The sequence below is a fragment of the Notamacropus eugenii genome, chromosome 4 (assembly GCF_028372415.1).
Source record: "Notamacropus eugenii isolate mMacEug1 chromosome 4, mMacEug1.pri_v2, whole genome shotgun sequence".
NCBI classification, from domain to species: Eukaryota; Metazoa; Chordata; class Mammalia; order Diprotodontia; family Macropodidae; genus Notamacropus; species Notamacropus eugenii.
Window position 1 is genome coordinate 88,199,474 of NC_092875.1, and position 23,883 is coordinate 88,223,356.

Genomic DNA, 23,883 nt, shown 5'->3' on the forward strand with positions numbered 1-23,883 from the left:
ATGAAAAGAGAGTTTATTGAAACAACATCTCTCTAGCCTACCATTTAGGTCCTTAATGAACTTTTTCTTTTTTCACCCCCTTGAAGTTTTGCCTTTGCCAGGCCAATTTGCTTTGTCATGCCCTATGGATAAGATTTTAATCCAAACTCTTGTTTTTATTATCTGGTCAGTTTCTCATGTTATTTAATGCTAATGTGTGACTTTCCATGTCTTCTTTCAGTGAATAACTCTGACTAAAGCTAAAAGCTCCCCTCCCAAAAAACAGAATGCTTTAATTAAATTCACATAAATATCATGGGGAATAGAAATTATATACAAAAAATATCCACAAAATGTTTAAAAAAAAAGTTCACAGAGTTGTATAAGGAATCAGAATTTTATTGGAAATAATTTTTTGCCCATAGTTCGCAGACTCCATTTTCTTCCATGAAAAACCCCACCAACCAGCTGAGATATTTTCTCTTCTTCAGTCCTAACATAGTGAACAAAGTGCAGGAATTATAGTCGTGAAGATGTGGGTTCAAATCCTACCACTGACACTAGCTGGATGATCACATACAAGTTAGTTAACTTCTTTGAACCTTAGTTTCATCTGTAAAATGATGATAATGCCAGTTATTAGCAATAATTAATAGTGCCAGATTATTAACAATCATAGGGTTGTTGTGAGGTTCTTATATAATAACATATTGGAGCACTTTGCAAACCTTAAAGTGATATATAAATGGCAGGTATTTCAGAACCTAGGACAGTGGCTCAAGCAATGACATTGACCAGTATCAATATCTTAGTAAGTATTAAATATCTTCGTAAGTCAATTCCGTTCTAAATCCCAATTAGTAAGCATTTATTAAGTACCTTTTATGGGCTAGGCACCAAGGATACTAAAATGAAATAGCCCTCCCTTCAGGGAGGTCACATGCAATCAGGGTAACAGGTACATAAAGAGTATGTACAAAATAAACAAGAAATAACTTCTTGAATCAGAGGGCATTAGCAGCTGGGAGAGAATCATGCAAAACTTCATGTGGAAGGTGTTGCTTGAGCAGAGTTTTGAGGGAAACAAAGGATTCTAGTATGTGGCAGCAAATTGAAAGTGCATTCCAGATACTGAGGGACAATCTGAGAACACACAGAAATGGGAGTTGGGGTGCTGAAGTCATGAGTGAAGAGTCTTGTGTGAAGAACAGCATGGAAGTTAGTCTGACTGAACTGTAATGATTGGGGGAAGAAATAAGGTCGAATAATGTTGGAAAGGTAGATCAGCACCAGGTTATAGAGGATTTTAAAAGCTATTTAGAGGAGCCTATATTTTAGCCTAGGTGCAATAGAGAGCCATTAGAGAAATTAAATAGTGTGTGTGTGTTTGTTGTGGAGGAGGTAGGGATGGCCATATGTGGAAAATCTCTGGCAGCTGTAGGGAGGATAGACTGGAGATGGGAGAGACTTGAGGCAGGAGGATCAATTAGGAGGTTGTTGCAATAGTTCAGGTGACAGGTGATGAAGGCCTGAATTAGGGTGTTGGCTGTATAAGTAGAAGGGGAGGGAGATGTTGAAGGTTCTCACCCTGAGTTTAAACATAATCTTACACCCCTTGAATCTTTGCAGTATTAAGAGCAATGAATAGAAGTTGCAGATAGGAAAATTCAGACTTGATATAATGAAAACTACCTAACAATTAGAGCTAGCTCCAAGTGGAATGGGCTGCCTTATGAGGTATATGTCCCTTCCTTGGAGGGACTGGACTACCACTTGTTAGCTGTGTTGTAGTTGAGATTCCTTTCATATAGATTGGCTACTGAGGTCCCTTTCAGTTCTGAAATCCTGTGATTGTCTGCAATATAGTACAAGTCTTTTTTTTTGTTTTGTTTTGTTTTGTTTTTTAAGATTCCCCCACAGTGAGTGTGGTACTAAAAATGTAAGAATATATGTGCTAATCTGCTTTACTAGCCATCTACTTGCTTGGCATTTGGATCTGCTTCCTGTGAGGCAGTATAGCTCTGGAAGAGTTTCAGAAAAACCAGCCGCATCCAGAATTACAGGATAGTATGATAACTAGCAGTAATTAGGGATAGTACTGTTTTTTATTAAGAAAGGCAAAGGGGGCTGGAGGCTTCTTTCAAAAGCACCAACCTAACATAAGCAAACTTAGGCACTTTAAGAATACAACAGTGGCAAATAACCAGAACCCGTGTTCATTGATTCTGCATCCATTTCAGTTGCATCTATCTACCTGTCTTCCCTTTGAGAGAAGAGGCCAAGTCTACATAAACTATGACATTCTTTCCCTAGATTGATGAAAAACAGCTGCACCACTTCTACTCTTTCCAAGTAAGCTGTATTGGTTCTTTAAAAAAGTTGCTCACTTATACAAACAAGCATAAAACCTTCCTAACACAGAGAATTTTAATAAAATCTAAAAGACAGGAAAATATGCCTGGAGCATTAGAATAGTCAGTGTATTTGGTATATCTCAGGAAGGATTCCTACCAGAAGTTATTTCAAAGTTTCCTTCATTGAGGTTTAACCTTGATCCCAGTCTGGTCTCAGATAGATTGGAAGAATTTCTGTCTTTTACATAGGCAGGCAGTGATGCTGCCCAGGGAGAAGAGATGTGTAAAATAGGCTAGTTCATCAGAGAAAGAGCTGAGTGGTATTCAATCATCCAATTTTTCTCCACACTCTGGGTTACATACACGTGCATTCTGGCTCTCCTTTTCCCAAGGGAAAAGCAGCATAGTCCAAAGATTCTCAGGGGTAGAGCCAAATGTATGGTTTAATCCCTGCTCAACAGATTTCCACAAACTATTTTTAGTCATGTATAAAATGGCCTTGCCTCTCTGTATTAGGAGATATTGAATGTTTATGGAGCTGTCTACTAGTCACACCCACTCCTTGGTATCATGGTTATCATATATATCAAGACTCAGCTCCCATCATTCTAGGGTCCCCCTTCAGAAAGCACAGGGGTAGCTGTTTGTCTCATATTTTTCATTTCCTATCTGGCTGCATTCCTTTGGACCCTATCATGTCCCCAGGAACCTCATCATCAGCAAACTCATCGCTCTGAAATATTTCATCAACTTTAGTACTCCTCCCATCAGTATCCTTAGCACCCTTTCCTCTTCTGATTGGAGGGTTTGTAGGAGGAACAAAGTACTTTATTTGTGAAGTTCTTAACGTAGTACCTGGCCTCCATTTACAGAGTGCTCTCACACCAATCATCTCTTCATTTCCCACTTGGATTCTCTCATGCCCCTGCAAATGCTTCCATTAGCCTGTAATCCCCCTGAGGACAAGGACTGTCTTTTTCATATTTGTATCCCCAGCACTTAGCACATTGTCTGGTACATGATAGGTGTTCAATAAATGTTTATTGACAGCTGGTCATCTTCCTTAACCCCTTAACCAAGGGCACATAGCAATGAGCTCATTATCATCTTTTTTTTTATTTCCAAGGTTTTATTGAACAGAATTACTGGATTGTTTTAGAAAATGATGGTTCCAATTCTTTTTAATCCTCTGGCATGAAATGTTGTATTCAAGGATGGAGACATACATACATACAGATAGACACACTCATACTTAGTGATGAAGACATACACACCCATACCACAGCTACTAAAAAGAGTAGGTCCAGTCTATATCCATTTTTAAAATCCTTATTCATAGACCCAGTCATGAGCACAAGACTTAGAATCGATCAGTTTTTCAGGCTTAAACCATAAGCTGATCTCCTTCTCAGCACTTTTTACAGAATCACTGCCATGAATGATGTTCCTGCGACTTGAATGCAGAAGTCCCCACGAATGGTGCCTGGTTGGAATCCGCTAGGTTGGTCTCTCCCAGCATCACTCTACCTGTCTTCACCACATTCGAGCCCTCCCAAACCATGGCTACAATAGGCCCTGAGTTCATATATTTCACAAGGCCAGGGAAAAGTGGCCTGTCCTTCAGGTCAACGTAGTGCTGTTTCAGATGTTCCTCTGAGGCCCTAAGGAACTTCGTGCCCACCAGGCGGACTCCCTTCTGCTCAAAACGCTTGATGATGTCCCCGACCAGAACCCGCTGGGCGCCTTCGGGCTTGATGAAGGTGCGCTCGGTGTTGGTCATGGTCCTGCGTGGGTAGGGAAGACGGCTGGGTCAGGAAGCACGTGGGACAGCCTAGTCCGGGGTGGGGCGAGGGGAGCGCAGGGTCCGCACCTACCCTACCCAGTCCCCCCACCCCATCCCGGGTCCTGGGGGAAACCTGCCCCTCTACCCCATCCCGGTGCGCCCCACCCCCCTCTCCCCGGCTCCTCCCATTGTCATCTTAATTACTCAGCGTAACCTTGGGTGAGTACTAAGGGATAAACAGAAATTTAGTCTTCTGTTTCGCCTGACCAAAACAATATATTCGAATATGCAGCCAGCTGCCTCCTGGTACTAAATGGATCAGAAGTTGCTTGAAGACCTGAAAGTGGCTTCTCAGTCTCTGTATCCACCTCTCCCAAATAGCCTAGAACAGGCAGCCTAGGTGATCAGAAAATCCATTCAATGCCTGATGAAATGTTGGGGAACCTGTAAGAGACACTCAAAGCTCAAGACTGATCAAAGTAACCTTAGTCTCTGCTGCCGGAGGGAAAATTCCTGAGCTTGGAATACTGAAGGCAGTAATGTAAGGTCATGTGGGTTGGACCAGAATGTGGAAAATCTTGAATGAAGGCCTGAAACTAGGATGTACTTTCTTCTTTCCCTCCCCTGCCCGGATCCTTTGACTTTAGACACTCCACAATTTGCCCTGTTTCTCACCACTTCCTTTCATGGGCTACCGTACATAGTCCAACAAAACTAAACTTCTAGGTCTTTGGTTCTGCTGTTTTCTACTTTGTATCATTTATTTGTGTACCTATAGCTGCGTTATTAGACTTTAAGCATTTGAAGGTCCTGGACTATGTGGCTTTTCATCCTTGAAATCCCAGTGCTACAGAGCACAGGGTCCTGGCCCTGTGAGCGCTTAATTTAAAAAACAAAACATGTTTAGGTAATTGGATTGAATTGAAATGGGCACCTAGCAGGGATGGGGGTTATGGTTGACAATCCATGGCAGCAGCAACTTGGGGCTCAAATTTGAGCCCACCCCAAGTCTCCGACTTTCCATTCTCTCCTGCTCCTTCTTCCCAACTAGAGAAAGCAGGGAGCTGGGCTCTAGGCCAAGCAGCCTCAGGGGCAGACCCTCCCCCATCAGAGCTCCACAGGCCTGGGAACTCACAAGCCAGTAAATAAGTGAGCAAGTGAACCAGCGAGAAGATGAGTCCTCCCAGCGGCCTAGAGCAGGCCCGGAAGTACTCCTTCCAGGGGCATGGGGAGGGTCTTGTTGCCAGGAGCGATTTGGTTGGGGACCCACGTCCGGCTGTTGTTAGACTTAACTGACTTCCCTGGGTGAGTTGGGGCAAGGATAGATATGCGTATGTGTTGGAAGAGTGTATGCATGCAGATCTGTGTGTTGGAGGAGTGTTCAGGCAGGTATATCTATATGTGTGTTGGAAGGGTGTATGTTGTACATTTTTGTGTATTGGAAAAATGTTTATGTAAGTATATGTGTGTGTATGTATGTGTATGTGTATGTATTGGAAGGATGTCCATGCAGATATGTGTGTGGGAAGGATGTCCATGCATGCATATGTGTATGTTGGAATGACGAATGTGCATACATATGCCCATGTGTTGGAAGGGTGTGCATGCAAGTATGTATGTGTGTGTTGGAAAGATGTTACGCAAGGGAAGGTGTGAGGGATTTAAAAGTTGAGAAGGGCATGGCGTGGGAGCAGGGGAATATTTCTACTGATTTGAGGTAGAGATATTTCTTCTAGTACAGTGGAAGACATTAGTGGAGCTAAGTTTGCAGGAACTTGGAATATCTAGAGGGCCCTAATATAAGATAGATTTGGTTAGATCCAGAAGGTTAAGAGCCTTGAATGCCAGGCCAAGGAGGACCTGAAAGGTACTGGGGAATCACTGAAGGTTTTCAAGCAAGAGAGGGCTGTGAATCAGAACCACACCTTAAGAACAGTACTTTGGCAGACTGTTCAAGAGAGAGAGAGAACCTAGAGCTATGTGTCTGTAGGGATGTTGTTCTGTCTGCAGAACAGTTAGAACAGAGTCAGAATCACTGAGGAATCAACAAAGCCTGGCTTTCAGACCTTGGGTAATTAGCTTTCCTGGGCTAATTTTTCTGAGTTTCCTCATCTGGGAGTTGAACCTCAAAGGCTGACCTGTAAGACTCAGTACAGTGGTGCGGTTGGAAACCTGCTGATAAAAGGTTGAATAATGAGTGAGTAGTGAGGGAATGAGAGTAGAAAAAGGAGGTCATAGTTTGAGAAGATGGCGGGGTCAAATGAAGAATTTTTAAGGATGGGGAAGACCTAGGTATGTTTGGAGGCAGTAGGTAAGGAACTAATAGAATGAAAGAGATGAAAGATAAGAAAGGGAGAATGATTTCTGGGGAAGAAAGAAGAAGTGATGGGATAAAGGGTGCAAGAAAGGCAACAAACATTTATTAAGTACCTACTATGTGCCAGACTCTAAATGCAAGGGCTACAAAGAGAAGCAAAAACAGTCTCTGTCCTCAAGGAGTTTCAAATCTAATGGTACAAACAGAAAGGTGAGCATTTGATGAGAAGAGTCACCTCTTCTTAGAGCAAAAGAGGCAAAGACAGGTGAAGATTTATAGGAGTGGAGTAACTGAGGTAAGGGAGTTGGCATCATTTTTCTCAATAAAATAAAAGACAAGGTCATCTGCTGAAAGACAAAGGGAAGTAAGGGAGGTATAGAAATGTCAAAGAAAATGTTCAAAATGGAATCATTCATAATAGCTTACATTTAGATACTTGTTAAGAGCTTTATAATGATTATCTCACTTGAGCCTCACAAAAACTCTGTGAGGAAAGGTGCTATTATTATCCCCATTTTACAGATGAAAAGCTGAGACAAACAGAGGTTAAGAGACTTGTCCAGGTTCAGACAGTAAGTGTCTGAGGCTGGATTTGAACTCAATTTTTCTTGACTTCAGGCCCAGTACTCAATCTCCAGCACCACCTAGTGGCACCATGGAAAGATAAAAGATCTTTACAGTAGTAAGGGCTCTTTTAAGAATTTGTAGTGGACTCAGTCAACACAGTTGTGTAATTTTCTCCAAGGGTATAGGAGCAAGAAGAGAGATGTGGAATGGAAGGAAAGGGAATAAGTATTTATTTAAAGCTGTTATATACCATAAACGATGCTAAGTGCTTTCAAAAACATCTCATTTGACTCTCATGACAACTTAAGGTAGATGCTGTTACTGTCCTCATTTTACCGTTGAAACTGAGGTAGGCAGAGGTTAAGTGACTTGCCCAGGGCCATACAGATAGTGTCTGAGGTTAGATTTGAACTCAGGTCTTCCTGATTCCAGGTCCAGTGCTCTATCCAATGAACCACCGAATTGATAGGATGACGCTGGGGATGAACCAGTGTTGAGGTCTGACAGGGCATGAATAGTATGGTAGGACAAAGGCACAAAGAACCCAGGTTTGGAGGGAATTGTGTAACTGGACCGGTTAACTGTGGGATCAAGATTACAAGGTGAGAAGGATGAAGCCAGAGAAGGAGTGAAGGACTGACAGGGTAGAAAGGAGCTGAAGGATTGGAGGTCATGATGAAGATGAAGAATGGTAGATTTAGCAGGAGTGAAACAGGAAGAGATGAAAGAATAAGAGATTATGATCAAAAAGGGCAGGGTTGTAGAGTTCAATAACGTGGAATTGGCAGAGTTATCAGTAATGGTGGAGTCTTATGTCAATGGAGGTCAAAGATGTTAAGCCTGACTGCTCAAGAGACCAAGGTGATCTAGGAGACATCAGCATGTACATGTTCCCACATATGAAATTGAGGATAATAGTGGAGATGAGGTACTGAAGGGAAAGCAAGTAACCAGGAGGCTTGGATGTTGGGACTGGAAGCTCAATTCCGTGTGGACAGTCTCGGGCAGGTAAAAGTGGGACTTCTAAATCTTAGAGTCTTACGAGGCCCTCCATGAACAGTGGGGGTTCGAGAAGGTCAGACCGAGCTAGCTCGGCTAGCTCGGGTATTTCCGCCTCTCCCCCGGAGATACCTGATGGGTGGAGTCTCCCTGCCCTCGAGGTCGTCCCGGATTGGAGCACACCTAGTTACCTAACAGCACGGTATTGAGATGCAAACTGTGTGGCTGAAGATTAAGTAGGATTGAGGAAGCCTGAAAGCTCTTAGCACGTGTGGAGCCAAAGAGAAAAGTAGGGCTCCGCTTCTTTTCTTTCCTCTCTCCCCTCCCCCTCTCTCCCCCGCTTGTACTTCTACTTCCATTCCCTTAAGCTTAGCCTTCTTAGGAAATCTCCCCCTCTTCGTCCTAAGAAAGAAGAGCCCCTGCACTTGTAACTGAAACCCTGTAATAAAGCTCAACCCCTGTTTGACTCTGGAACGTCCTTTCTCTCATACGTGCATCCGGCGTGGCCAGCCGAAGACCTCGGGTGGTGAGGTAAGGAAGACTCGGGTAGCCCAATACAGGCCTCTAGGCTTGGCAGTTGGCGTCCCAACAGGGATTGGGAGCGTAGATAATCCTGGGTGCTTTTGGGGTACACCCGGAAGGGGCTGTGAAAGAAGCGAGTCCCGAATCCTAGATTCGGAAGGAGAGAAAGGGGAGAGAAGCTTCCCAAACCCCTGGGAAAAGGGCAGGGATGAGGAATCAATTGCCAGTAATAAAGCCAGAGGAACAGGAGGTCTGGGCTGAGACACTTCACAGGGAAGGCAGGGAGGCGGGGGTCACAATAGAGTTAAACGACCTCCGAGAATTTTGTAAGGAAGGGCCGGAGAGGCCAGGGCGGGATTGGAATAAGAGTGGAAGCGGAGAGAGGGGAGGGGAGGACCTTGGCGAGCAGAACCCTGGCGAGCAGAAAGTTAAGGAGTGTAGAGAAAAAATAGGTTCGGAGCTCCATCTAGAGGATGGGAAAGGCGAGGCAGGGGAGAATACGCCGTGCCTTCCCTCCGCGCCTCCTTATAACCTGCTCCATTGGTCGGACAGTTCAGGGCCACAGTCCAGTTTGGAAGAAGGAATGGGAAAGGCTATAGAGAATGGAGCAGATGTAGGGACATTTCCTGTGTTAGAAATAGCGGACCCCAGTGTCCCTGGTGGGGTTCGGAGGAGCCACATACCTATAGAGTGGAAGAGAGTGGCGACTCTTAAAGAGGCTTGTACCAAGCATGGCCCTAATTCACCCTTTGTTATAGCCATGCTTGAAACTCTCAGCGGTCAGTTCATTCTGACTCCTAATGACTGGAAGAGCTTAGCCAGAGCCTGCCTTACCCCTGGGCAGAATGTGATTTGGGTATCAGAATTTTCTCAGAGGGTAAAGAGCACTACCGGTGGGCTAGGGGCTTAGGCCCCCAAGGCTTATCAGCAATTTACAGGAACAGGGCAGTTTGAGGCTACAGGAAATCAATTACAGTACTCAGCCTCCGATTATGTTTTGATTGCCGGAATGGCTATGAGCCGCCTCGGGATGAAGCTATCAAATTTTTAGTAAGGGCCATTGCTGTTGTACTTGGATAGGACCACAGGCACAAGACTAAAGATAAAGGATGTAGTAAACCAGAGAGTGCTAACTTTGGAGACAGAACCTGGGTTCAAATCCTGGTGCCTACTTATCATCTATGTGAAGGCAAGATCCTTCTCTTCAACTCTAAAATGAGCAGTTGAATTAGAAGATCTCTAAGGCCTCTTCTAACTCCAACTCTATCTCTATATTATATATTTACCTCTGGTCTCCTTTTGTAAATGTTAGGTCTTTGTTGTGTTCCAATCCAATCCCAAAAGCATTTTGCAAGAGCCTGCTAAGGCACTGTGCCAGATGCAGGGATGCAAAGACAAAAAATAGAAAAACAGATCTTATCCTCAAGGAGCTTACATTTCATTGTATTCTGGGCATATGTTTTTATCATGGGAAATTTCTGAAAGCCCTGAACATTTTCCATGAATTATGTCAGTGGTGACAACTTTTCTCTGCCTCCCCCTCTCCACTAACTCCCATAAACAATCCAATACACACACAGGCCAAAAATGGGTCATATTGAGCAGCCCTACCCCAAAGAGGGTGGGAGAGCAGGAAAAGTCAGGAATGAGGACCTGGACAATGTGGGCAGCCTCTCTTCCAGTGAACAAAAGAAGGATTAGATTTATTTTATCTAGTTCCATAGGGCAGGATGAAGAACAGTGGGTAAAGGAATAGAAGGACTGATTTTGTTAAAAGGTAAGGAAAAGCTTCTAGTTGTCATAGTAACTGATGCATATATTGATTTAAGGTTTGCCAGAGACTTTACAAACATTTTCTTAAATCTGATCCCCCAACAACCCTACAAGATACAGGTATTATTATCTCCATTTTACAGATGAAGTAACTGAGGCCCTGAGAGGTCTTGCCCATAGTAAATATCAGAGGTAGGGTTGGAACCCAAGTTTTCCCTGCTCTAAATGAGTGGAGTATTTTATCCTTGCGTCCTATAATGTTTTCTCTAAAGCTAGAGCTTTCTAGCAGTGGAATAGGCTGCTCTGACACGTAGTGAGCCTTCTATCAGGTGCCCATGTGGAGGATGGATGGTCATTTGTCAGGGATGTTGCAAAAGGTTCAGTGCTTGGACCAGAACTGGTTTGGATCTCCTAATACAATCCTTTTCTCTACTTGTGCCATCTTCTCCCATCTCCTCCAGAAGATTCCCCATAGCGATTCCCACCTTTCTCTAATCTTTAATCTATACTGGCCCTGACCCTGCTGACTGTAAACACAGCCAGATCTCATTATCCTTAAAAACCCTCATTAGATCCTACCATCCCCTCATACTATTACCGTATATCTCTCAATTTTCACAGCCAGACTCCTAGAGGAAACAAATAATCTATACTTGCTGCTTCTATTTCCTCTCCCCTCAGTCATGCAGTCTGTCTTCTGACCTCATCACTCAACTGAAACTACTGTTTCCAGGGTTACCAATGATCCCTTAACAATTTTTTTTATCAATGTCTTATTTTTACATTGCCTAAATTTCCTCGTGTATTCCTTCCCCTCCCAAATGGTTATCCCATATAACAAAATTGGTACATAACATCGCCAATAATTTTGTAATCAACAAATCCAATGGACTTTTCTCAGTCATCATTCTTCTTGATCTCTCTGTAGCCTTTGACATTATTGACCACCCTTTTCTGGACGCTCTCTCCTCTGGATTTTCATGACACCGTTCTCAGTCTTGTGACTGTTCCTTCTCAATATCCTTTGCCCATAGCCTACCCTCTGTGAATGTACCCCTAGGCTCTGTCCTAGATCTTCCCTCTCTATACTTTTTCTTGGTAATCTCATCAGCTATACATAAGGGTCCTAGACTTGTGTCTACAACCCTGAACTGTCTCCTCAGCTCTGGATGCTTTTTTCATATCATTAATTTTTTTTGGTAAAATTTTAAAGTATACAATATAGTCAACATGTTATGTTCAAAGCTTTTTTTTGCTTGTCTCTGATTGCTTCTGGTCTTTTGTGTATTTAAAAAAAGCATTTCCATCTCTCTCCTTTCTTTCTTGCTGTCAGCTCTGGACATTCTGAACGGAGTGTCCTGTGGATCTTTAACTCCATGTCCCAAATAAAACTCATTAGCTTTCCCCCTCAGATCTCCCCTCTTCCTGTCTTCTTGATCCTTCTCAAGTATGTCACTGTCCTTTCAGTAATTCAAGTTTGCTACCTCAGAGTCATGCCCAATGCTTCCATCTCATCTACACATGGATTTTTAGCGTATATGTTGCCAGAGCAAGCACTTACATGTCCATTCAGTTGCCAAGTCTCATTGTTTCTATTCCACAAAACCTCTTACATTGATTCTTTTCCATCCATGTATATGCCTACCATCATAGTATAGGCCCTCATCATGTCTAACCGAGACAATATGGTAGTCTCCTAATTAGTCTCCTTGTGTCAAGTTTCTCTCCTCTCCAAACCATCTTCTGCACAGCTCTCAGAGTGATATTCTTAAATCACGATCGAACCATGTCATCATCCTCTCAATGTAGCTCTTTATTATCCTAAGTATTAAGTACAAATTCCCCTGGCTTGAAAAGCTCTTCAAAACTTGACCCCAGCCTACCTTTCCAGGTTTATTATATATTTCTCCCTCTTACACACTTTTCAGTCCAGCCACTCACCTTGTGGCTGTTCCTCACACAGGACATTCCCATCTCTTGTCTCTACACCTTTGTATAGTCTGTCCTCTATGCCTGGAATGCATTTCCTTTTCACCTCCACCTCTTAGAATCTCTTGTTGTTCAGTTGTTTCAGTTATGCCTGACTATTCTGTGACCCCATTTTGGGGGTTTCTCGTCAAAGATACGGGAGTGATTTGCCATTTTCTTCGCCAGCTCATCTTACAGATGAGGAAACTGAGGAAAACAGGGTTGTAACTTGCCCAGGGTCCCATAGCTAGTAAGTTATTGAGACTGGATTTGAACTCATGAAGATGAGTCTTCCTGATTCCAAGTCCAGTGTTCTATCCTCTGTGCCAACTAACTGTCCTTTAGAATCACTAGCTTTCTTGAAAACTCAGCTCAAGCTCCACTTTCTTTTTTTCTTTAGTATTTTTATTTTCTCCTAATTACATGTAGAAAGAATTTTTAACATTCCTTTTTAAAATTTTGTGTTCCAAATTCTCTCCCTTAGGCCTTCCTCATTCCCCTCATTGAGAAGGCAAGCAATTTGACAGTTATACATGTGTAGTCATGTAAAACATATTTCCATATTAGCCATATTGTAAAAGAAAACATAGACCAAAAAAAACCTCAAGAAAAATAAAGTTAAAAAAAGCTTCAATCTGTATTCAGACACCATCACTTCTTTCTGTGGTGATAGGTAGCATTTTTCATCATAAATTTTTCAGAGGTGTCTTGGATCACTGTATTGCCGAGAATAACTGTCATTCACAGATGATCATCTTCCAATAAAGCTGTTACTGCGTGTTCATTTCATTTTGTATCGCTTCATGTAAGTCTTTTCAGGTTTTTCTGAGAGCATCCTGCTCATCATTTCTTATAGCACAATAGTGTTCCATCACAATCATATACCACAACTTGTTCAGCCTTTCCCCAATTGATGAGCATCCCCTCAATTTCCAATTCTTTGCCACCAGAAAAGTCAAGCCCCATTTTCTACATGAGCTCTTCCTGATAGGCACTGTTTCCTTTTTGTCTTTGTATATCAATTGTATGCACAATATACATAGTAGGCGCTTAATAAATACTTGTTGATTGGTTGCTTGATGACCTTTTACAATCCTGTCCAGCTGTGAGATTTCAGGACTGTGTGATTCTTTTTCATGGGTCCATTTTTTTTCTGTCCTAGTAAGAAGCAGAAAGAATTCAGAGATTAGAGCTTTATGAAACTTGTTTCCTAAGCCTTGTTAGAACATCAGCTATCAACCCCAGAGAAAAGTGATGGGCAGAGTGGTTAGGTAAATAGCTGTTTAAAGATTTAGTGCCTAGAGGGAACAGGCAAGAATGATGGAGATCCCTCTGTCCTCTGCCCTAGTCCAATGCACCTAAGCATTTTGTATAGTCCTGGGTACCATATTTTAGGAGAAACCTTGCCAAATAAAATCAATCCAGAGGAAGGTGACCAGGATGGGGAAAAGACAGAAAACCATGACCCAGAAGCATTGGTTGAAGGAACTGGGAATGTCTAGAGAAGGGACAACTTAGAGGAGACTTAATAATTGTCTTCAAGTTTTTGAAATGTCACTGGCAAGAGGGATTAGACTTGCTTTGCTTAGCCCCAGAGGGTAGAACCAGTACTGCTGGGAAGAAGTTGTAGAAAGATAGACTTTTGGGTTAATATAAGGGAAAGCTTCCTAATAATTCGGGTTCCTCAGAAATGGAATGGATCTCCTGGAGAAGTTGGGGAGCTTGTAGACAGGATTCATGCTCAACCAAGATTGGATTCTCTTTGAGATTCTATGATGTGATTCAGGACTGTGTGGACTTTTCAATTAATTTCCCTTCACGATACATTGCTATTTTATGAATTGTTCACACTAGATGAGGGAAAGAGTGTGAGAAATCCAAAATTCAATTCTATTTGGTCCATTTGCCTATGATTCCTCCTACTGTAAGGATATTATTTCTACCTCCTTCTGTGGGCTGCTATAGCACCTCAGACATGTTCCCATGCTCTTTAGGGGCTCAGGTCATAGTAACTGATGATGATTTAGTGAAAGGGAGAGTGTTAAGGAAATGGCTGTGCCCAGGAGCCCCTCATTTCCTATAAAAGAGAGGAATCCTAGTGAGTGGGAGAGCTTCAGGAAGGGACTGGTCTCATTCATGGCTCCTCTGTTTTCCCTTAGCTCTGCCTGCTCCCCAGGTATCTGCCCCTTTCCCTAAGGGAGCTGAGGAGCTTGGCAATGGCAGCTGTGTTCCCGCTACTGGCCAAGTCTCAGGTGAGCTGTCTTTCCAGACATTCCACCACTTGTCTTCTTTCTTCAGTTGTAGAGATGGCTCCTGGTTTCTCACTCTTTAACTTCTGCCTTTCCCTCATCTTCCCAGGATTATAGATGTAACAGATACAGGGCCCATGGGCTACACTCTCTGAATCACTGGGTTACTTGGCCTGTTCTTGGCCCTATTTCTAGATGGGGCTTGGAAGCTGTGGTCACTGTGCTTCACACCTTCCAGGTGGGCCCTACTTTCTGTAATTCTCTCTGGGATCTGTTGCCTTGTCTCCTCTTCCACTGGGTTCTCTTTGCTCAGCAAACCTATGCAGAACCCTAACCCTATACCGATCTGTTGAATGTGAGACTACATATAGGTAGTTTCTTGGCTCCTTTTTTCCATGATTTTCTTTAGGGAAAAATCTCTTTTTTCCATCTATTTCAGGGATTGTAGAAGTTATACATGTAATGATTATACAGCCCCTTCCTGTCCTGATCATGATATCCCCATGCAGCTTCTTTGCACCCTCATATCAGCAGGTCAGTAAGACCAAAGATGGGTTCCCAGTGTCCTGTTCTTGATTCAGTTTAGATAGTGACCCAAGACTCTTCTTGGCTTCTCTTGGTTCAAGTCCTTCTGTATGGAAATATTGGGGAAGCCAGAGAATTTCCTTGGCATAATCAGCCCAAAGTCAGTCCTGGAAAGGCATCGCTATAAGGGGAATTTACAGCCTGTAATTTTTGTGCTCACAGTAGGCGGGATTTCCTCCCCTAGTCTTATGCAAGAGAAGCCCAGTTGAAGATGGTTCATTTCTCATAGAAGTAATACCTGCAATCTGGTGGCTGTCAGTAGGTAGACAATGGTGTATAAGAAACAGAGATTACTTAATTTTCTGTTCATCTATTCAGCAAATATTTACTGAAAGCCTACTATGGGCAAGACAATATTTATACACTCCAGGAGATGATAATGACAGCTAACATGTAGTGCTTTAGGGTTTGGAAAGTGTTTTACAAATATTCTGTCATCTGATGCTCCTAATAATTCTGAGAGGTATGCAGCATTACTATCTCTATTTTATATGTGAGAAAACTGAGACAAACAATGGTTCAATAACTTGTCCAAAGTCACCCAGCTAGTGAGTGTCTGAGTCTGGATTTGAACTCAGGTCTTCCTGATTCCAAGTTCAGGACTTGACTCACTGTGCTACCTAGAAGACTTAAGATTTAACCTCTATATTGATTTTACATTTCAGTCCAATAAGCACTGATGAAAAGAGCCTACAATGTAAAAGGTGCTGGGTTAGGTGATGGGAAGACAGTGCAAGGAGGAAACAAAGGGCAGTCCCTGCCATCTAAGACCTTAAATTCTACTGGGGGGAGGAATATACCTAGAGGGAAGAGGAGAACATTATTAAGTACATGGATGGATCAGAAAAGACTTTCCATAGGAGGTGGCACTTGAGCTAAAGCCTGAAAGAAGCCAGGGATTCTAAGAGGCTAGGACAAAGTATACCAGATGGTCAGTGCAAAGTCTTAGAGACAGGAGATGGGATGTCAAGTACAGGAAATAGGAAATAAATGAATGTGGCAGGAACATAGAGTTAGTGGACAGGAATCACATACAGCAAACCTAGAACTGGAGCCAGATCGTGAAGCTTTTAAATGCTAAGTTGAAGACTTAACATTATATTCTAGTAGCAATAGGGAGCTACTGGAGTTTCTTGAATAGGGGAGAGAGATGCTGCTAGAAACTGACTTTTGGAAAATTACTTTGGCAGCTCTGGGGAGGGAGAGATGAGGCTGGTGTTTTAATCCATCTTGTCTGAGGTGGGAAGGTGGACTTCTGAGCAGAGATAAGGGAATGGAAACGAGATGTTACGGGGGTGGAATCAGCAAGATTTGGCACCTGTTTGGGGATGGGGGCAGAGAGCACAATAAGAGAACAGAAAAGAATAAACAATAATTCTGAGGTTTGGAACTTGGATAACTGGAGGAAGAATGTTGGTATTTTCAACAGAAATAGGGAAATTTGGAGGAAGGGTAGTATTATTTCAGGGAGGAAACAATGAGTTTTGCTTTGGACATGTTAAGTTTGACATGCCTATAGAAATATCTAGTCAGAGATGTCCAACAAACATTTGCTCCTTCCTCTTTTCTCCTTTCTTCAGCCTCATAGGTGATTCCTTGTTCTTCCTTATTCCTCCAGGAACTGGAGAGACGGAGATGGAGAGAGTCAGTGGGAGAGGAGAGGAGAGGAGAAGAGAGGAGAGGAGAGGGAAGGAGGGAGGGAGAGACAGAGACAGAGACAGAAAGAGAGAAACAGAGAGACAGAGAAAGAGAGAGACCTGGATAGAGAGATCCAGAAGTCATGTGCAGAGGGATGATAATTGAGTCCATGGTAGTTGATGAGAACCACCGATTGAATTCAACAGACATTTATTAAATACTTAGCTCTCCTAGGCATTGGGGATGCAAAGACAAAAAAACATTATAGCCCCTGCACTCAAGGTATTTACATTCTCCTGGGAAGTTATAATATGTATATCAGTAAGCACATTCAGAGTAAATACAAAGTAATACAACAAAATTCCATTGGAGAACAAGTTGTAATAACTGGGATAGGGGTGGGGTAGAATCCAGGAAAGGTGTAGACCAAGTGTAGAGAGTAGCTCCAGATATGTGCCTTGAAAGAAGCAAAGGATTCTGCAAAGCACTGGTGTGGAAGAAGCACACTCCAACTATGAGGGACCCCTTGTATAAAAGCACTGAGGCAGGTTTTGGAAACTTCTCTGCAGAAATTCACTAATGGGCCAGTTCAGAATGGAAAGAGTGTGTGGAGAAACATGAAATGTGATAGGAGAAGTAGGTGAGATCTGGATTGTGGGGAGGGGTTTTAATGCCAGGCTGAGATATTTTTGGTTTATCCTGGAGAAACAGAGAGAGACCAAAAGCTGAGTCCAAGTAGGAAATTGTTGCAGTAGTTAGAGGAGATGGTAAAGGCGAAAACTAGAATAGAGGTGATTTGAGTAGAAAGAATGAACGGATGAAGAAAGGATGCAAGAGGTGTGAAGGCAAAATCTGGCCACTTTACGCTGTGGATGATCTGGAGACAGATGTCAGACTCAGATAGAAATGGGATCCCTGCAAGCTGTAGACTGACTCAGAAAACCACATACTAGCATTATCTAGGTTGTGTTGTATTTTTATGCTTTGCTAAACATTTCCCAATCATGTTTTCATCTGATTTCAGCTGTACCTGGCAGTTCTACATGGGAGTTTTGCTGGCTTGATGAGTTTGACATCTCTGGTGTAGAGAAGAAGAGGAGAGGTCCCAAGATAGAACCTGGGGGACATCCATTTCTAGGGGGCAGGATATGGATAAAGATCCAGTAAAGGAAACTGACAAGAAATGGTCAGATGGGGAGAGGACCAGGAGAGAACAATGTTATGATGACCCACACAGGAGAGAATATCTGAGAAGAAGAGGTAGTTAAGTATTTAATCCTGAAAAAAGATCAAGAAAGATGAAAATTTTAAAAACAAGTATGAAAAAATTAAAATGAATGAATATAGACTTGATTACATTATCTTATAGTTACAAAATATTAGACGGGACCTCAGATGTCACTTGGTATTACAAAGACATTCCACTGCTTAAGAATTTTCAGTGACTCCTTATTGCTTCTAGGATCAAATACAAATGTCTCAATTAAATCCATTTATGACCTTCCTGTAGCCATGGAGAACTTGCTATTTTCCAAGTGTGACATTCCATTTCCTACCTCCTTTACTTTTCATAGGCTGTCCTGTATTTCTGAAATACTGTTCTTCCTCACCTTTACCTCCTAGAAGCCTTAGCTTCTTTCAAAGCCCTGCTTAAGTGTCATCCATAATGGGAAACCTTTTCTATTTCCCTACCTTGTCATTGTACTCTTTCTCTTAAATGATGAGGGCTGACAGATCTGACAAGGTTATGTTCCTGTTTAAGAAGCTCTGGTGACTCCCTGTTCCATCTGGAATAAAATAGAAGTTTTTCTGTTTGGCACTAAAACCTTTCACAATCTGTTCCAGGCTGATTACCCATTACTTCCTCTTATACACTCACTATTCTGGCCAAATTAGCTTCTTTGCTCTTCTTATATATGACATTCTACCTCCTGCTTGTGACCTTTGCTGTCCTCTCAAAGTTCAGACTGTTCTCCTTCCTCACTTCTGTCCCTTGTCACCCCTAGTTCCCATCAAAGCTCAGCTGTAGAGCCACTTCCTCCAGGAGGCCTGACTCCTCCATTTGCGAGTATCCCATACCTCCCTGTCCCTGAAAACTCATTTCTATGTATCCTGTATTTACTTCTCTGTGAATATGTTCTATTTCCCCAGGAGAATGTAAGTGGGAGCTGTGTTCTTTTTTGTCTTTATAGCCAGGCTAGTCTATAGGAAAAGCTTAATAGATACTTCAGAGTGATTGATTGTATTTACTCTTTGCAGGAGAGATGGAAACCTTAGAGCAGGAGTGGGGAACCTGTGGTCTCAAGGCCACATAGGGCCCTCTAGGTCCTCAAGTGCAGCCCTTTGACTGAATCCAAACTTCACAGAACAAATCCCCTTAACAAAAGGATTTGTTCTGTAAAACTTGGACTCAGTCAAAAGGCCACACCTGAGGACCTAGAAGGCTACATGTGGCCTTGAGGATGCAGGTTCCCTACTCCTGTCTTAGAGACTTTGGTTGAAAGGGGGAGTTTTAGGGTTTGAGAGTTTGGAGGTAAAATAGTAAAATGGGATGGTGGCTGCGGGGGTGCTCACCCCTGGGGTTGGCCAAGGAGGAGTGAAGGTCTTGGTTGATGACCCCATGACTGGAGGAGCTGGAAGACCGGGAAGGTCAAGGGAACATATATTTTGAAGTCTCTACATATAAGGGCAGTGACTGTGCCAGGTATTGAGCTCTGTGAGAAGAGGGAGAGATACCTAGAAGAGTGGCAGATTGGTCGCAGAAGTGTGACTCAGCCATGGGATTTAGACAGAGTGGACCGCAGAGGAGAAGATGTCAGCTGGCTTCAGGTATTCAAGGTGCAGGTATCCTGTCCAGGAGAAATTAGGCAGCCTCTATACAGCTAGGCTTGCAAACTCTGACCTATCAAGCAGTGGTGAAAGCTGCCTGTATACACGCACTGAGTTCCCTTTTTCCTCCCTCGAAAGTCATCCTCTCTCACTGAACCTGCCCCCTATGCCAGTCTTTCTGCTACAGAGGCCTGGGGATTGTCTCTGAGCCAGCAGGAATATGTTGTTTCAGGAAACAGTGATGTTTGATGATGTGGCTGTGTATTTCACAAGGAAAGAGTGGATGTGCCTGGACTCTCCTCAGAGGGCTCTCTATAGGGACGTCATGCTGGAGAATTATGGGAACCTGGTCTGCCTGGGTAAGGTCACTCTCTGGAATCTACTCCATTCCTCCTGGGGTTTTCTAGCTTTCTCCTTTTTCAAGGGTTGCTAGGTTGTCGAGTAGCTCTTCTGAGCTGTGACTTGGGGTTCAGAGCTCCTTTATCCCTTTTGTACTCAGGGATGAATGTTTTTGCTTCCTGGGATAAGTCTGTTCCTTCTGAAAGGGCAAATGGGCAGTTTCCTTTGCTCAGCCTGAGGCTCCCATTTTCTTGTCCTCTGAGTTCTCAGAAGGAGATCCTGTTCTATGGAGAGCTTGTAAGACTTCCATCAGGGGAAGGGGATAAATATTTAAGTAGCACCTACTATGTATTGGGCACTATGCTAAAGCACTTTACAAGTATTATGTCATTTGATCCTTACAACAACCCTACTGTGAGGTAGGTGCTATTATTTTCCTTATTTTATAATTGCTGAAGCTGAAGCAAACAAAAAATAAGTGACTTGCCCAGGGTCACGCAGTTAGTAATTGTCTGGGGCCAGATTGGAACTCAGTTTTTCCTGACTCTGGGCCCAGTTGTGCCACCCAGCTGTCATAAGAGTTAGGCTTTTGTCAGAGCATAAATTCTTGGGTTTGGGGGATAATATAGTTATTAGTAAACATTTCCTGTACTCTCAGCATGTGAGAACCAGCAGTGCTTATCTTTTGTCTGTCCCCAGATCCTTAGCTTCTTTGCTGGTCCTGCCTTTCCTGGATATTTTGTTTGTTCAGAAAAGTTAGCTTTGCAGTTTTCTCATCATACCCTCCTTTGACATTCCCTTGTAGATCAGGGAAGTAGGACTGAACCTTGAGAATACTTTAAGTGTCCACCACACAAATTTCAACGCATCCCTTTCCTTTATCACAAGCAGGATTTTCAGTCTCCAAACCAGACCTGATTTTCCAGCTGGAACAAGGAGCAGAACCCTGGGACCTGGAACTGCAGGGTACTGAGGAAAGAGAGGACACCTGGAAAGACTTGAAAAAAGGTGAGTGAGAGACAGAGACAGAAACAGAGGGAGGAAGGGAGGGAGGGAGGGAGGGAGGGGAAGAGAGAGAGAGAGAGAGAGAGAGAGAGAGAGAGAGAGAGAGAGAGAGTGAGAGTCAGTGGAAGTTATGTCATTATCTTCCAAAACAGTCATACTTGCTTTGAAAAAAAAATGAAGGGTAAAAGAAAATCAAATGATGAGAAGTGGCCTTGAGTAATAATAGAGAAATACAGTGTACATAAATATGTATAAGAGAAACACATGTATCTAGGGAAATTAGAACACAAAAGAATCCTACAGACTAGAAATGCATAGATTAATAGTACTTTGTTACACTATATTTTAACTCACACAAAGGAAAATTCAAGGCTGAAAATAAAACTCTTGACAACTGGAAAATGGAAGATGAAGGGCAACAAGGGGGAAGGGTTTATAACCAGTATGCTTATTGGGATACTGGGTAGGTTAGTCTTTGGATCATGGGCTGCTGAGAAAGTATACCTTGGTGCTGGTTCTTCAGGAAGCCTTCTTCAGACTTGGCCCATCCAGTTCTACTGAGGTCTCCATCAGTCCTATTTGGTACAGGATGCCTGAATTATAGTGCTTTTATACCAGGTAGCTCAATGAGGCATCTAAAGGTAATGATTTTTTGAGGGAAGGAAGGAATTCTTACTCAGGTGAGTCCACTTGGTTTTCTGTCTCTCATGGTACATGCTGGGAGCTGATGGGTACTGGCTAATGCAAGAGGCTTTGGCTGAATCAATTAGGAGTATAAGCATAGAGTATGAAAATTTCCAGAAAAGAGCATAGTGTTAGGTAGAACTTATTCAGCTGGCTACAGGTGTGTTTCATGGGTCTTGGAGAGAAACTTACAAGCTCTAGGAGTTTTGGGCCAGCACACTAGGGCACTTTGAAGCAGGTAGGTGACTCAGTGGATAGAGCACTGGGCCTGCACTTAGGAAGACCTGTGTTCAAATACTGCCCCAGACACTTACTGTGTGATCCTGGCCAAGTCATTGAAACTTTGTTTGCCTTAATCCACTGGAGAAGGAAATGGCAAACCATTCTGGTTTCTGCCAAGAAAACTCCATGGTCCATGGGATTATGAAGACTTGGGCAATTGAATGACTGGACAACAACAATTACACTAGGTACCCTGGATGGGATTTGGGATTCCACAGGACTTTAGCCATTAATCACAGAGGTGGTAGGAACACAGAGATCATTCCATCCAACTGCTTCATTGTCTGCATGAAGAAACTGAATACCTGCCATGTACAAAGTTCTATGAGAGTCACTTGAGGGGACACAGAATTTAGGTAAGATGGTTTCTGCTCCCACAGAGTTCACAGTCTTGTAGTAGTGTGTTAAGGTACGTATATGATGATAAGACATAGTATACTGAGTACAGACAGAGCTGCAAAGCAAAGTACTAGGTGAAGTCCAAGCAGGAAGGCAGGTGCTTTGATTGGGAGATCAGGAAAGGCTTAATGAAGGAAGTGGCATTGGAGTTGAGCTTGACAGGGTGTGTAGGACTTGAGCAAGCAAAGTAGGGTTGGAAAGCCATTTAAGACTGAGGGAACATTGTAAACAAAGGAACAGTGGTGGAAAAGCTCAGGACATATCTGTGAAATAGAGGATAATTCAGTTTGCTTGGAGAATAGAGTGCATAGTGGGAAAAACTCTGAATTTCTGTTGGAAAGGTAGGCGTTGGATTGTGAAGGACCTTTAAAGCCAAGCAAAGGAGTTTGAAAACAGTTAATAAGTGCCTTCTATGTACACACTGGAGAAACAGCATGGTGTAGTGGAAAAAAGACTAGCTTTGGAATCAAGAGGATTTAGGATCAAGTATTTCCTCTAATACATATTGGCTATGTGATGTGGCCCTGGGAAGATCAACTAATCAGTCAAGTAAGCATTTATTAAGTACCTGATATTCACCAAGCAGTGTACTCAGTGCCTTAGTCAACTCTCTAGGACAGTGAGGTCAAAGGAACATGTGGCCAAAGGAAAAGAAGCATATTTCTTAAGATTATGCTATAAAGTGAGAAGAATAAAGGACTAAGGATAGAGTTATGGGGAGCTCCTACTCTCAAAGAAAGTGACTTGATACAGTACTTCTAAAAAGTCTCTTGGACTGGTAAAGGGGTAGGATGTACACCATTTGAGGCAGTATCTAAGGAGCTTAGGTCAGAAATGTTGCCAAGAAATAAGTTCCAAGCATTAGGTATCAGTAGCAACTGAACAATTAAGGAAGAGGTGAAGGGAGAAGGCTGTCTTGGAATTGTAGGAGGCCTTTGGTGATTGTAAGAAACATCTTGATCTTTATGTTTTATCACAAGTCAGATTGTGGAGAGTCCAATAGAAAAGATCTCAGAAGAGGGGAAAGTATAGCAAATGTTGGTTATGTGTCCAGTGTTAGATTCTTTAAGAAGATATGTATCTGCTTGTAGGCTGAGAATTGTTATAAATGGGGTAAGGAAGAGGGTCTGTAAATGCTGGAAAGAAATGACTCTGAGCACAAATGAAGGCATTATTCCCATCATCAGTGACATGAGAAAAGTTAATGTGACTACGGAAAGGGCTACCTTGTCATTGGTTTCCCTTCAAGGGCTCCTATTAGAGTGAGAAGTTGACACAGCATGTCTCAGGAGTACCCATGTGAGGAGCACCATGGAACCAATCAGAAGGAGCTCTTTACTTTGTGTTTAACTCTTGCTCCCGTCTGTCATTCATCCCTTCCTGCTCAAGATGTCATTTCTTCATCTCAACATTTGCCTAGACCCTACTCTCTAAATCTCCTGTCTGCCTAGACCCAGTTTGCTTCTTTTGTTTCTTGTTCATTCACTAAGCTTCTTGCTCATCATGAGCTCCTCTGCCTTGTCTGTCCCTTGGTCCTGCCCTTCTCAACTGACTCTCCTTATCTATTCCTTTTGCCTCTATAGATTAAATGAGATTAAAACATTACAATGT

General features: G+C 42.8%; 1 protein-coding gene and 1 pseudogene across 3 annotated transcripts in view; one reads left to right on the plus strand and one right to left on the minus strand.

Annotated features, from left to right (window-relative positions):
• Window positions 1-3,377: 3,377 nt before the first annotated feature.
• LOC140500324 (nucleoside diphosphate kinase B pseudogene) lies at window positions 3,378-12,322 on the minus strand (annotated as a pseudogene).
• The window catches only part of LOC140500318 (uncharacterized), a 55,551-nt gene continuing 36,988 nt past the window's right edge, over window positions 5,321-23,883 (plus strand). Inside the window, exons 1-4 of one of the 3 annotated variants that reach the window (XM_072602790.1) lie at window positions 5,321-5,421; window positions 14,422-14,514; window positions 19,796-19,922; window positions 20,791-20,910. In XM_072602790.1, coding sequence (XP_072458891.1) covers window positions 14,479-14,514; window positions 19,796-19,922; window positions 20,791-20,910 — 283 coding nt within the window. In that variant the 5' untranslated portion in view covers window positions 5,321-5,421; window positions 14,422-14,478. The other 2 variants (XM_072602787.1, XM_072602789.1) reach the window with 2 other exon arrangements.